Here is a 15,957-nt window from a genome sequence, read left to right on the forward strand (position 1 = left end):
TCCAGGGGCTGCAGTTCCTTGGCTTCAAAATTCACATTCTTGGTTTCAAATCCTTCAGTGGCCTCATCCATCTCTACTCTGAACCTCCTCCAGCTCTGCAATCCTCTGAGGTCTTGGGGGTCCTCCAATTCTGGGTTCTTGCTCATCCCTGATTTTCTTGGCTGCACTATTGGTAGCCATTCTTTCGGTGTAGCACTGAACGCCAGAATGCCCTGCCTCTCCCACCCCACTACCGTACTGCCTTAATTTTTAAGAAGTGACCTGCACAAATCCGATGGCTCATGACCTATGTACGATTCACTAAGTGCTCCCTGGACTTGAGACCGCGGTAATGACTTTATCGACTCCACAACAATCAAGGTCTATTCACTGTTTACTTCCCGACAATTAGCTCAGCAGCTGGATTCTACATTGTATGAGAAAGCTCAATCATTTTGCACAGTATTTTCCCTTATGCTGCATTTTGCGATCGTATGAACAAAGAACAAAGAAATGTACAGCACAGGAACAGGCCCTTCGGCCCTCCAAGCCCGTGCCGACCATACTGCCTGACTAAACTACAATCTTCTACACTTCCTGGGTCCGTATCCTTCTATTCCCATCCTATTCATATATTTGTCAAGATGCCCCTTAAATGTCCCTATCGTCCCTGCTTCCACTACCTCCTCCGGTAGCGAGTTCCAGGCACCCACTACCCTCCACGTAAAAAAAACTTGCCTCGTACATCTACTCTAAACCTTGCCCCTCTCACCTTAAACCTATGCCCCCTAGTAATTGACCCCTCTACCCTGGGGAAAAGCCTCTGACTATCCACTCTGTCTATGCCCCTCATAATTTTGTATACCTCTATCAGGTCGCCCCTCAACCTCCTTCGTTCCAGTGAGAACAAACCGAGTTTATTCAATCGCTCCTCATAGCTTATGCCCTCCATACCAGGCAACATTCTGGTAAATCTCTTCTGCACCCTCTCTAAAGCCTCCACATCCTTCTGGTAGTGTGGCGACCAGAATTGAACACTATACTCCAAGTGTGGCCTAACTAAGGTTCTATACAGCTGCAACATGACTTGCCAATTCTTATACTCAATGCCCCGGCCAATGAAGGCAAGCATGCCGTATGCCTTCTTGACTACCTTCTCCACCGGTGTTGCCCCTTTCAATGACCTGTGGACCTGTACTCCTAGATCTCTTTGACTTTCAATACTCTTGAGGGTTCTACCATTCACTGTATATTCCCTACCTGCATTAGACCTTCCAAAATGCATTACCTCACATTTGTCCGGATTAAACTCCCATCTGCCATCTCTCCGCCCAAGTCTCCAGACAATCTAAATCCTGCTGTATCCTCAGACAGTCCTCATCGCTATCCGCAATTCCACCAGAATCTTCAGCCAGAGAGTGGTGGGTCTGTGGAATTCATCGCCACAGAGGGCGGTGGAGGCCGGAATGCAGTACCATTCTATTGGTGTTTTGTTAATTTGTTAGTTATAAGACCATAAAACATAGGAGCGGAAGTAAGGCCATTCGGCCCATCGAGTCCACTCCACCATTCAATCATGGCTCATTTCAACTCCATTTACCCGCTCTCTCTCCATACCCCTTAATTCCTCGAGAAATCAAGAATTTATCAACTTCTGTCTGAAAGACACTCAACGTTCCGGCCTCCACCGCCCTCTGTGGCAATGAATTCCACAGACCCACCACTCTCTGGCTGAAGAAATTTCTCCTCATCTCTGTTCTAAAGTGACTCCCTTTTATTCTAAGGCTGTGCCCCCGGGTCCTAGTCTCCCCTGCTAATGGAAACAACTTCCCTACGTCCACCCTATCTAAGCCATTCATTATCTTGTAAGTTTCTATTAGATCTCCCCTCAACCTCCTAAACTCCAATGAATATAATCCCAAGATCCTCAGACGTTCATCGTATGTTAGGCCTACCATTCCTGGGATCATCCGTGTGAATCTCCGCTGGACCCGCTCCAGTGCCAGTATGTCCTTCCTGAGGTGTGGGGCCCAAAATTGCTCACAGTATTCTAAATGGGGCCTAACTAGTGCTTTTTTTAAAGCTTCAGAAGTACATCCCTGCTTTTATATTCCAAGCCTCTTGAGATGAATGACAACATTGCATTTGCTTTCTTAATTACGGACTCAACCTGCAAGTTTACCTTTAGAGAATCCTGGACTAGGACTCCCAAGTCCCTTTGCACTTCAGTATTATGAATTTTGTCACCGTTTAGAAAATAGTCCATGCCTCTATTCTTTTTTTGAAAGTGTAAGACCTCGCACTTGCCCACGTTGAATTTCATCAGCCATTTCTTGGACCACTCTCCTAAACTGTCTAAATCTTTCTGCAGCCTCCCCACCTCCTCAATACTACCTGCCCCGCCACCTATCTTTGTATCATCAGCAAACTTAGCCAGAATGCCCTCAGTCCCGTAATCTAGATCGTTAATATATAAAGAGAACAGCTGTGGCCCCAACACTGAACCCTGCGGGACACCACTCGTCACTGGTTGCCATTCCGAAAAAGAACCTTTTATCCCAACTCTCTGCCTTCTGCCTGACAGCCAATCGTCAATCCATGTTAGTACCTTGCCTCGAATACCATGGGCCCTTATTTTACTCGGCAGTCTCCCGTGAGAAACCTTATCAAAGGCCTTTTGGAAGTCAAGATAGATAACATCCATTGGCTCTCCTTGGTCTAACCTATTTGTCATCTCTTCTAAGAACTCTAACAGGGTTGTCAGGCTTCTGCCCGAAAGCTCCTCCTATCTACCCCTTCCTTCATTGGTCTGTGTAAATGGCTTCCCGTGGACCCGCATCTTCCGATTTCTGTTGTTCCAGCTCCTCCATCTCCCATCTGCATTCAGTTCTCCCCCCGTTTATGGTCTCTAATGAACTCATTGGCCTCCTCTGGGGGTTCAGAATAGTATTCCCATCGTCAAAAGTTACCCACAAGTTTTGTGGGTACTGTACCCCAAACCGAATCTGCTTTCGTTATAGAACCGCTTTGGTTGAAACTGGCACGCCATTTCGCCGGTTCAGCTCCACTGTGCAGATAGATTCGGACCCTGTTCCCCTCACATTCGCAGTTCCACTTCTCCCTGGCCCAACGCAGGATCTTCTTCTCCGCAAACTTACGGAGCCTCACAATCACTGCCCGTGGCGGTTCGCCCACTCTCGGCTTCTGCCTTAGAGACCTGTGCATCTTATCTGGGGCCTTGTCCAACACCCCATCCGCCGCCAGCCCCGCCAGCATCCTTGAGACATATCTTGTGGCACTCATTCCTGCCACACCCTCTGGAAAGCCAACGATAGGCATTTTCTGCCTTCTGGATCTGTTTTCCTGCTCCTCTACCTTTGCCCTTAGCGACTTGCAAAAGTCCCCAGGAGCCCCACCTCCGCCTCCAAGGCCACCACCCAATCACTGTGATCAGGCATCACCATCTCCATCTCCTGGATCTGCGACCCCTGTGCTTCAAGGCACTTCTCGGTTCTCTCCATCGATCCTTTCCGGGGTGCTACCGCTCCTCCGATGGTCTTCAACCAATCTTCATGCATCTCCTTTCACTGCTGGCAGAACTCCTCTCTAATAAACGCCATCAATTGCTCCATCTGGGGTTTTCCGACTTGAAACAATCCTTCCCCCTCCGCCACCTTCCCAATTGCTGCTGCGCCACAGGTTTACTCCAGTTCCTTGGCCAAGTCTAGGTCTTTAGCCTTCTGTCGGGTCTGATAACCAGCAAACATGCCGCTCAAGGGGAACTTCTCCACACATTCAGCTACACTTTCCTGTCAAAACACCCCCACTTTCTGGTAAAAAGAGCTCAAATCAGCGCCTGTGAGTCGGAGCTGCCCTGTGTACGACCACTCACTCCATGGTCGCCTCCGGAAGTCCCTCTCCACTTCCCTGGTAATGTGGCTCGCTAGAGCACTGGTCCAAGTGCAGCCTGTCCCAGTGGTAAACCCCCAGTGCGCCATGAATTAGTACCCAATTCTCCCACACCAATCTTTGAGCCACACATTCAGTTCCCTAATCTTATTTCCCCTATGCAAATTTGCACGTGACTTGGGCACTAATCCGGAGATTATTACCTTTTGAGGTTCTACTTAATTTGATGCTTAGCTCTTCATACTGACTCGATTTCCTTGTCCTGTCAATGTCAGTGGTACCGACATATACAACTGGATGTGTCCCCTCCCAGTCTAAGGCCGGGATTCTCCGCTATCCAGCGGGGTGGGCCGTACCGGCGCCGAGGAGTGGCGTGAACCACTCCGAAGTCGGTCTGCCCGAAAGGTGCAGAATCCGGGGCCTAGCCCGCCAGGGGTTGGCGCTGCGCCAACCGGCGCCGAAGGGCCTATGCCGGCCGGCGCGGGTTGGCGCATGTAGGGGGGCGCCAGCGTGTACTGGCGTCATCCCAGTGCATGCGCTGGGGGATCTTCTCCGCGCCGGCCTGACGGACCGTTACAGCGTCCGGCGCGGAGGGAAAGAGCGCCCCCACGCCACAGGCCCACCCACGGATCGGTGGGCCCCGATCTCGGGCCAGGCCACCGTGCCCCCCCCCCCCCCAACCCCGCCAGGGCCAGATACCCCCGCGCCCTCCCGAGGACTCCGCAGGCCGCCCGCAGAGCGGGCCTTGTTTGATTTACGCCAGCGGGACTGGCCAAATAAAAGCGGCCACTCGGCCCATCGTGGGCGGAGAATCACCCGGGGGGGGTGGGGTGCCGCTAATGGCCCCCGACCGGCGCGATGCGATTCCTGCCCCCGCCGAAAAACCGCCACCGGAGAAGCCGGCGGCAGGACGGGATTCACACCGCCCCCCAGCGATTCTCCAGTCCGGGGGGGGGGGGGTCGGGTCGGAGAATCCTGCCCTGAGTTCGTCTCCAGCCCTGAGCAAATGTCTAAACTCTAGCACCGGGCAGACAACACAGCCATTTGGGCTCTCACTCTTTGCTTCAGAGAACAGCGTCAATCCTCCTCACTATACTGCTCCTAATCTAACTTCATTCTTGTTTGGTCCCCCTGCTGGAATGGCTTCCTGTGCCATGATCAGCATACTCACCCACCTTGTAGACCTCGCTTTCGCCCACAGAGGTTGTGAGAATCTCAAACCTGTTGGATAATGCCAGGTCTGAGGCTCTTCCATGGTGTCCATCCAGTCCCTTTACCTGCTTTACTCATGGTTACATCCTCCTGTCGCCCTTCACTGACCTAAACAGATGACTGAGGTGTTACTGTCTTCTAAGAACAAAGTCTCCAGGTATTTCTTGCCTTTCCTTTGTGTTGCGCAGTGATTGCAGTTTGAATTCCAGATCAAGAATCCTGATCCAGAATTCCTCTAGCTGTGTACGCTTTCTGCTAATGTGTTTGTCCTGGATAACCTTGCTGTCCAAAAGCTCCCACATTCACAGCTGCAACAGCACACCAATCCTACCTTGGTAATTGTTATTTAGTTACTTTAATTAACTTTTAAAAATTATTTTATGGGATGTGGGCGTCACTGGGCCAGCATTTATTGCCCATCCCCAATTGCCTTCAAGAAGGTGATTGTAAGCTGTCTTCTTGATCCGCTGCAGTTTTGTTGGGGAGAAAGTTCCAGGATGTTGACCCAATAATAGCGAAGGATCAGTGATATATTTCCAAGTCAGGATGGCGAGTTGTGAGTGGCACTGAATATTGGCAGGCAAGTTGGTGAGGATGACGTTAAGTATGTTTTTCCCTCTTGTTAGTTCACTCACCACCTGCTGCAGGCCCATCTAGCAGCTATGTCCTTTAGGAATTTGTTCTTTGGTGGTGCTACGGAGTGATTCTTGGTGATGGACATTGAAACCACCCCATCCAGAGTACCTTGCCACCCTAGGTGCTTCCTCCAAGTGGTCATAGAATCCTGGAATCCCAGAAGGAGGCCATTCGGTCCATCGAGTCTACACCGACTCTTTGAAAGACCATCCTACCTAGGCCCAATCCCCCATCCTATTCCTGCAACCCCACCCTAAGGGGCAATTTTGCATGGCCAATCCACCTAACCCATACATCTTTGGTCTGGGAGGAAACCGGAGCACCCGGAGGAAACCCACACAGACACTGGGAGAATGTGAAAATTCCACGCAGTCACCTGAGGTCGGAATCGAACCTGGCGCTGTGAGGCAGCAGTGCTAACCACTGTTCCACCATGCCGTGCTATGGTGTTCAACATGGAGGAGTACTGATTCACTAGCTGAGTCGGGACGTATTCACTCAGGAAAAAGAGAATGTTGTGGAGGAGAATGCTGAGATCCAGGCTATTAGAATAGATGGCATTGAGGTACGTAGGGAAGAGGTGTTGGCAATTCTGGACAGGCTGAAAATAGATAAGTCCCCGGGGCCTGATGGGATTTATCCTAGGATTCTCTGGGAAGCCAGGGAAGAGATTGCTGGGCCTTTGGCTTTGATTTTTATGTCATCATTGGCTACAGGAATAGTGCCAGAGGACTGGAGGATAGCAAATGTGGTCCCTTTGTTCAAGAAGGGGAGTAGAGACAACCCCGGCAACTATAGACCGGTGAGCCTCACGTCTGTTGTGGGTAAAGTCTTGGAGGGGATTATAAGAGACAAGATTTATAATCATCTAGATAGGAATAATTTGATTAGGGATAGTCAGCATGGCTTTGTGAAGGGTAGGTCATACCTCACAAACCTTATCGAGTTCTTTGAGAAGGTGACTGAACAGGTAGACGAGGGTAGAGCAGTTGATGTGTATATGGATTTCAGTAAAGCGTTTGATAAGGTTCCGCACGGTAGGCTATTGCAGAAAATACGGAGGCTGGGGATTGAGGGTGATTTAGAGATGTGAATCAGAAATTGGCTAGCTGAAAGAAGACAGAGGGTGGTGGTTGATGGGGAATGTTCAGAATGGAGTTCAGTTACAAGTGGCGTACCACAAGGATCTGTTCTGGGGCCGTTGCTGTTTGTCATTTTTATCAATGACCTAGAGGAGGGAGCAGAAGGGTGGGTGAGTAAATTTGCAGACGACACTAAAGTCGGTGGTGTTGTCGACAGTGCGGAAGGATGTAGCAGGTTACAGAGGATGTTGCCTGGTATGGAGGGAAAATGTTATGAGGAAAGGCTGATGGACTTGAGGTTGTTTTCGTTAGAGAGAAGAAGGTTAAGAGGAGACTTAATAGAGGCATACAAAATGATCAGGGGGTTAGATAGGGTGGACAGTGAGAGCCTTCTCCCACGGATGGAAATGGCTAGCACGAGGGGACATAGCCTTAAACTGAGGGGTAATAGATATAGGTCAGAGGTAGGTTCTTTACGCAAAGAGTGGTGAGGCCGTGGAATGCCCTACCTGCTACAGTAGTGAACTCGCCAACATTGAGGGCATTTAAAAGTTTATTGGATAAGCATATGGATGATAATGGCATAATGTAGGTTAGATGGCTTTTGTTTTTTGACTTCCCATGTCGGTGCAACATCGTGGGCCGAAGGGCCTGTACTGTGCTGTATCGTTCTCTGTTCTATGTATGTGTTAATCAGCAGGAGGTTTCCGTCCCCATGTTTGCCTGATACTATGTGATTTTGTGGAGTTTAGAGTTGATATTGAATACTCCCAGGGCACCTATTTCCTGACTATATACCACTGTGTTGCCACCTCTGCTGAGTCTGTCCTGACATACCCAGGAATGCTGATGGTGGTGTCTTAGATATTGTCCGTAAGTTATGTTGCTGTGATTATGACTATGTCAGGCTGTTGCTTGACTGGTCTGTGAGACGGCTTTCCCAATTTTGGCACTAGCCACAGATGCTTGTAAGGGGGCCGTTGCAGGATTCACAGGTCTGGGTTTGCCTTTATCGTTTCTGGTGCTTACATCGATGCAGGGCTGTCATTCCGTTTTATTGACTTTGTAGTGGATTGTCAATGTGGTCAACTCTTCAATGCACTCTGAGTGGTTTGCTCGGCCAATTCAGAAGTCATTTAATTGCTGTGGATGTGGAGTCACATGTAGGCCTGACAGATTTCCTTCCTTAAAGTACCAGATGGGTTTTGCAACAATTGACAATGCTCTCATGGTCTTAATTAGATTTTAAATTTGAGATTTTTGTTATTGATTTCAAATTCCACCTGTGCCCTGGTGAGATTCTAACCTGTGTCCCCCGAGTATTATCTCGGGTCACTGGATTACTGATCCAGTAACAATACAACTACACCACTGCCCACTCCAACGTATAAAATTGTTTCTTTTCTGTAGTGTCACGATTTGTTTCCTTGCACTGTTTTGAGTTGCTTGACTGTCTGGCACTGCTTTCAGACAATCCCAACAGCCTTTCTACTCCAGCTGTTTTCGATCTCTTGATTGCTCTCTTCTTGCATTGTTTTCAAACCCCCGAACACCTCTTACGCTGTTTTCAATCCCCCGACTGCCCCCTCGGCTTTGTTGACCGGACTATTCTACTTGATCTTGATTTTCTGTGTGCAATTCAAATGCAAATGGATGATCAACTGTGGGTGGAAGGGAAGTTTTTTCATTAATTCTTGGAGTATAGGTGTCAAAGGCTCGCCAAGTATTTATTGCCATTCCCTAGTTGCCCTTGAGAAGGGCAAGTTGATGACACATGAGAATGTAACAAAATATGCTTGTCTACCATTACAATCAGCGACGGATTCAAAACTTTTCTCTGCACTTTGAAAATTCCACTAGTTGTGAACAGTGTTATTTCATAATTATGAATTTCTAACTTTGCAGGCTCCTGTAAGGACAGGAATTATCTTTAAGCAACTGCGATCCTTAATTGAATCTCTTCTGCAGAAAAAACTTGAAGATCCGAAAATGTCAATTGAAGGTAATTTCAGTATATTTATTATTGTTTTGTTTAAGAAGATAGGAATTCTATTTCTTCAAATTATGCATATATTTGTAGACTGAATGTTGATGATTGATTCTGATGTGAGTGCCCTGAACAGATGAGAATCTTTTTTTAAAATAAATTTAGAGTACCCAATTCATTTTTTCCAATTAGGGGCAATTTAGTGTGGCCAATCCACCTATGTTGCACATCTTTGGGTTGTGGGGGGTGAAACCCACGCAATCACGGGGAGAACGTGCAACCTCCAGACGGACAGTGACCCAGGGCTGGGATCGAATCTGGGACTTTGGCGCCGTGAGGCAGCAGTGCTAACCACTGTGCCACCATGCTGCCCAGAAACAGATGAGAATCTAAGCACTGATTTTTTTTCATAAATTTAGAGTAACTAATTCTTTTTTATTTCCAATTAAGGGACAATTTAGTGTAGCCAATTCACATACCTGGACATCTTTTTGGGTTGTGGGGGTGAGACCCACGCAGACACGGGAGAATGTGCAAACTCCACACGGACAGTGACTCGAGGCCAGGATTGAACCACTGTGCCACCATGCCACCCTGAAACTAAGCACTGATCGCAAACACCTGGACTGTTCCCTCCTGTTTTTCTAAAATCCCTACAGTGCAGAAGGAGACCATTCGGCCCATCAAACCTTCACCAACCCTCCGAAAGAACACACTACCTAGGTCCACTCCTCTGCCCTGTCCCAATAATCCTGCGCATTGATCACGGCCAATCCGCCAAACCTGCACCTTTGGACTGGGAGAAAACCAGAGCACCCGGAGGAAACTCACACAGACACTGGCCGTACATGCAAACTCCACATAGATAGTCGCCCAAGGCTGGAATCGAATCCAGGTCCCTGGCGCTGTGATGCAGCAGTGCTAACCACTGTGCCACCCTGCCACCCATTTTACCCAGCTTTGATTTACACTGCATAACATATTTCCCCAGCAGATTGCTATTATAACAAAAATCTCTTGTGCTTCCCACTTTTCACTTGCTTAAAACCTATTATGTTTCTAGCAACAGTTCAGTGGTCTAAAACACTAACTTTTTTACTTTCTCTCAAGATGGTACGAGACCTCCTGAACATTTCCAGCATTTTCTGATTTTCGGCATTCGCAGTACTCTGTTTTGTTTAAGCTACAATAGGCTTTTAACTTAATGTGTGGAAGCTTTATGTGTAGAAAGCATATGAAACTCTTAGAACTGCAGATATTGCTGGTGATGTGTCTTGGGATTAGCATTTGTTTTCCTTTCAGAAGTTCTTTTTAACAATTAATTCTCTGGACATGCAGTGGAAATCAGTGGCATAATCCGACAAGTCAGCATGAATTTACAAAAGGGAAATTATGCTTAACAATCGACTGGAATGTTTTGACAATGTAAATAATAGAGTTGACCAGGGAGAACGCGTGGATGTGGTTTATTTAGACTTTGAGAAGGCTTTCAACAAGGTCTCACATCACAGATTGCTAAGTAAAGTTAAAGGGCATGGGATTGCGGGTACTGTCTTGAGATGGATAGAAAGTTGGTTAGCAGACATAAACAACGATTTGGAATAAATGGTTCTTTTTTCGAGTGGCAGGCAATGACTAGTGGGGTATCACAGGGATCTGTGTTAGGACCCCAACTGTTCACGGTATATATTAGTAATTCGGACGAGGGAACTAAATATATCATATCCAAATTTGCAGATGATACAAAGTTGGGTGGGAGAGTGAGTTGTGAGGCGGATGCAGAGATGCTTCAGCAGGATTTGGACAGGCTGCATTTGCATGGCAGATGCAGTATAATCTGGATAAATGTCAGGTTATCCACTTCGGTAGCAAAAATAGGAAGGCAAATTATTATTTGAATGGATGTAAATTGAGAGATGGATATTCAGCGAGACCTTGGTGTCCTCGTGCATCAGTCGCTGAAAGTAAACGGGCTAGTACAGCAGGCAGTAAAGAAGGAAATGGTACGTTGGCATTCATAGCAAGAGAATTTGAGTATGGGGATAGTGATGTTTTACTGCAATTGTATATGGCATTGGTGAGGCCACACCTGGGGTATTGTGTGCAGTTTTGGTGTCCTTATCTGAGGAAGTATGTTATTGCTATGAAGGGAGTGCAGTGAAGGTTTCAGATTCCTGGGATGACGGGACTGTCAACTGAGGAGAGACTAAACCAGTTAGGATTATGTTTATTGGAGTTTAGAAGAGAGGAGAACTCATAGAAATTTGTAAAATTCTAACAGGATTAGAAAGGGTAGATTCAGAAAGAATGTTCCCGATGGTGGAGGAGTCCAGAACTAGAGGTCCATAAGACATAGAAACAGAATTAGGCCACTCGGCCCATCGAGTCTGCTTCGCCATTCAATCAGGGCTGATGTTTTTCTCATCCCCATTCTCCTGCCTTCTCCCCATAACACCTGATCCCTTTATTAATCAAGAACCTATCTATTTCTGTCTTGATTTGGCCTCCACAGCCTTCTGCGGCAAAGCGTTCCACAGATTCACTATCCTCTGGCTGAAGAAATTCATCCTCATCTTTGTTTTAAAGGATCGTCCCTTTAGTCTGAGATTGTGGCCTCTGCTTCTAGTTTTTCCTACAAGTGGAAACAACCTCTCCACCGTCCACCCTATTCATTTTTTCCAATTATGGGGCAATTTAGCGTGGCCAATTCACCTAACCTGTACATCTTTTGGGTTGTGGGGGCGAAACCCACGCAAACACGGGGAGAATGTGCAAACTCCACACAGACAGTGATCCAGAACCGGGATCGAACCTGGGACCTCGGCGCCGTGAGGCAGCAATGCACCTAAACTCGAGGGGCACCAATATCCTGGCTGAGATGTTTGCTAGTGTCACTCGGGAGGGTTTAAACTAGTATGGCAGGGGATGGGAACCAGAGCGTTAGCTTAGAAATTGTCATAATGAAGGGGAAATAGAGAACGAAAATAATAGAACAACATCACCCTCAGGCAGAGCAAGAAAAGGTGACAAGTGTGAGAAGGGAGGTGGTCAATGCAGGACTGAGAGTACCGTACCTTAGTGCGCGCAGTATACGGAACAAGGTAAATGAGCTTGTTGCGCACATTGAAATTGGTCGGTACGATGTTGTGGGCATCACAGAGATGTGGCTGCAAGGGGTTCAGGGCTGGGATCTAAATATCCAAGGATATGTGTGATTCAGCAACAATGAAGGAGCAGTGATATAATTCCAAGTTAGCATGGTGTGTGGCTTGGAAGGAAACTTGTAGTTGGCAGTTCTCCCATGCATCTGCTCTGCGTGTCTTTCTGGATGGTAGAGTTCAGGGGTTTGGAAGATTCTGTCAAAGGAGACTTGGTGAGTTTCTGTCGTGCATCTTGTAGATGGTATACACTGCTGCCACTGCGCGTTGGTGGTGAGGGAATAATTGGTTAAGGTGGGGAATGGGGTGTCAGTCAAGTAAACTGCTTTGTCTTGGATGAAACTTGGATTGAGTTTCTTGAATGTTGGTGGAGCTGCAGTCATCCAGGCAAGCGGAGAGTATTCGATAATACTTCTGATTTGAACCTTTTAGATGGTGGCAAGCTTTGAGGATTCAGGAAGTGGGTTACTCTCTGCAGACTTCCCCGCCTTTAATCTGCTCTTGTAACCAAAGTATTTATATGATTGATCTTGTTCAATTTCTGGTCAATGGTACTCTTCAGAATGTTCATAGGGGGAGGCTCAATGAAAATAATGCCATTGAATATCAAGGGAAGATGGTTAAATTCTCCCTTGTTGGAGATGGTCATTGCCTAGCACTTATGTGGCATGAATGTTATTTGCCACTTATCAGCGCACATCAGAATGTTGTCCAGGTCTTAGTACATATGGGCAAGGACTGCATCAGTATCTGAGGAGTCGCGAATGGTGTTGAACATTGTGCAATCATCCATGAACATCCCCACTTCTGGTCTGATAATGGATTGAATATCATTGATGAAACAATTCAATTTGGTTGGGTCTAGGACTCTACCCTGAGGAACTCCTGTGATGTCCCGGGACTAAGTTTTTTTTAAAGATATATTTTATTCAAGATTTTTTGGCCAAACATAACAGTACATAGTGTTTCCTTTATACATCAATAAAACAATATAAATAACGATGGCCAGTTTTAAACAAATAAATAAATAATATTTGAACAAACTCAAAAACAAAACTAAATGGCAACTGCCTTGTCCACGATAAATACTCTCCAAAAATACAATCCAACAATCCAATATACAATTACATATACCAAATACCTATGCATATACAATAACATCCCTGAGAGTCCTTCTGATTCCTCCCCCCCCCGGGTTGCTGCTGCTGTCTTCTTCTTTTCCATTCCCTCTATCTTTCTGTGAGGTATTCGACGAACGGTTGCCACCGCCTGGTGAACCCTTGAGCCGACCCCCTTAGAACGAACTTAATCCGTTCCAACTTTATAAACCCTGCCATGTCATTTATCCAGGTCTCCACACCCGGGGGCTTGGCTTCCTTCCACATTAACAATATCCTGCGCCGGGCTACGAGGGACGCAAAGGGCAAAACATCAGCCTCTTTCGCCTCCTGCACTCCCGGCTCTTCTGCAACCCCAAATATAGCCAGCCCCCAGCTTGGTTGGACCTGGACCCCCACCACCTTCGAAAGCACCTTTGCCACCCCCACCCAAAACCCCTGTAGTGCCGGGCATGACCAGAACATGTGGGTATGATTCGCTGGGCTTCTCGAGCATCTCGCACACCTATCCTCTACTCCAAAAACTTTACTGAGCCGTGCTCCAGTCATATGCGCCCTGTGTAACACCTTAAATTGTATCAGGCTTAGCCTGGCACACGAGGACGATGAGTTTACCCTACTTAGGGCATCAGCCCACAGCCCCTCCTCAATCTCCTCCCCCAGCTCTTCTTCCCATTTCCCTTTCAGCTCATCTACCATGATCTCCCCCTCGTCCCTCATTTCCCTATATATGTCTGACACCTTACTGTCCCCCACCCATGTCCCTGAGATCACTCTATCCTGCACCTCCTGCATCGGGAGCTGCTGGAATTCCCTCACCTGTTGCCTCGCAAAAGCCCTCAGTTGCATATACCGAAATGCATTCCCTTGGGGCAACCCATATTTTTCCGTCAGCGCTCCCAGACTCGCAAACGTCCCATCTACGAACAGATCTCTCAATTGTGATACCCCTACTCTTTGCCATGCTCCAAATCCCCCATCTATTCTCCCCGGAACAAACCTATGGTTATTTCTTATCGGGGACCGCACCGAGGCTCCCGTCTTTCCCCTATGCCGTTTCCACTGCCCCCAAATTTTCAGTGTAGCCACCACCACCGGGCTTGTGGTGTATTTCTTCGGTGAGAACGGCAACGGCGCCGTCACCATAGCTTGTAGGCTAGTCCCCCTGTAGGACGCCCTCTCCAATCTCTTCCACGCCGCTCCCTCCTCTTCTCCCATCCACTTACACACCATTGAGATATTGGCGGCCCAGTAGTACTCACTTAGGCTCGGTAGTGCCAGCCCCCCCCTATCCCTACTACGCTGCAAAAATCCCCTCCTCACTCTCGGGGTCTTCCCGGCCCACACAAAACTCTTCTCAATTCTTTTAAAATAAGCCTTCGTGACCACCACTGGGAGGCACAGAAACACAAAAAGGAATCTTGAGAGGACCACCATTTTAACCGCCTGCACCCTCCCTGCCAGTGACAGGGACACCATGTCCCATCTCTTAAAGTCCTCCTCCATCTGCTCCACCAACCGCGTTAAATTTAGCCTATGCAATGTACCCCAATTCTTGGCTATCTGGATCCCCAAGTACCGAAAGTCCCTTGTTACCTTCCTCAACGGTAAGTCCTCTATTTCTCTGCTCTGCTCCCCTGGATGCACCACAAACAACTCACTTTTCCCCATGTTCAATTTATACCCTGAAAAAACTCCAAACTCCCCAAGTATCCGCATTATCTCTGGCATCCCCTCCGCCGGGTCCGCCACATATAACAACAAATCGTCCGCATACAGAGATACCCGGTGTTCTTCTCCTCCCCTGAGTACTCCCCTCCACTTCCTGGAACCCCTCAATGCTATTGTCAGGGGCTCAATCGCCAGTGCAAACAATAATGGGGACAGAGCACATCCCTGCCTCGTCCCTCTATGGAGCCGAAAATATTCAGACCCCCGTCCATTCGTGACTGTGCTCGCCATCGGGGCCCTATACAGCAGCTGTACCCATCGAATATACCCATCTCCAAAGCCGAATCTCCTCAGCACCTCCCACAAATAATCCCACTCCACTCTATCAAATGCTTTCTCGGCATCCATCGCCACCACTATCTCCGCTTCCCCCTCTGGTGGGGGCATCATCATTACCCCTAGCAGCCTCCGTATATTCGTATTCAGCTGTCTCCCCTTCACAAACCCAGTTTGGTCCTCATGGACCACCCCCGGGACACAATCCTCTATCCTCATTGCCATTACTTTGGCCAGAATCTTAGCATCCACGTTCAGGAGGGAAATAGGCCTATATGACCCGCATTGCAGCGGATCTTTTTCCTTCTTTAGGAGGAGCGATATCGTTGCCTCTGACATAGTTGGGGGCAGCTGCCCCCTTTCCCTCGCCTCATTAAAGGTTCTCATCAGTAGCGGGGCCAGCAAGTCCACATATTTCCTATAAAATTCAACTGGGAATCCGTCTGGTCCCGGGGCCTTCCCCGCCTACATGCTCCTAATTCCTTTCACTACTTCCTCCGTTTCAATCTGTGCTCCCAGTCCCACCCTCTCCTTAGGAAATTCCAGCTGGTCCAGAAAACACATCATTCTCTCCTTCCCATCCGGGGGCTGAGCTTCATATAATCTTTCATAGAATGCCTTGAACACTCCATTCACTCTCTCCGCTCCCCGCTCCATCTCTCCCTCCTCATCTCTCACTCCCCCTATCTCCCTCGCTGCTCCCCTTTTCCTCAGTTGGTGGGCCAGCAACCTGCTCGCCTTCTCCCCATATTCGTACTGTACACCCTGTGCCTTCCTCCATTGTGCCTCTGCATTGCCCGTAGTCAGCAAATCAAATTCTACATGTAGCCTTTGCCTTTCCCTGTATAGTCCCTTCTCCAGTGCCTCCG

At 48.0% G+C, this 15,957-nt stretch overlaps 1 protein-coding gene across 2 annotated transcripts in view; it reads left to right on the forward strand.

Annotated features, from left to right (window-relative positions):
* dhx29 (DEAH (Asp-Glu-Ala-His) box polypeptide 29) overlaps window positions 1–15,957 on the forward strand; it is a 179,185-nt gene that overhangs the window by 148,678 nt on the left and 14,550 nt on the right. For both annotated transcript variants that reach the window (XM_072497035.1, XM_072497036.1), the window contains exon 26: window positions 8,724–8,820. In XM_072497035.1, coding sequence (XP_072353136.1) covers window positions 8,724–8,820 — 97 coding nt within the window. The remainder of the gene's footprint in view (window positions 1–8,723; window positions 8,821–15,957) is intronic.

This window comes from Scyliorhinus torazame, chromosome 3, assembly GCF_047496885.1.
Source record: "Scyliorhinus torazame isolate Kashiwa2021f chromosome 3, sScyTor2.1, whole genome shotgun sequence".
NCBI lineage: Eukaryota > Metazoa > Chordata > Chondrichthyes > Carcharhiniformes > Scyliorhinidae > Scyliorhinus > Scyliorhinus torazame.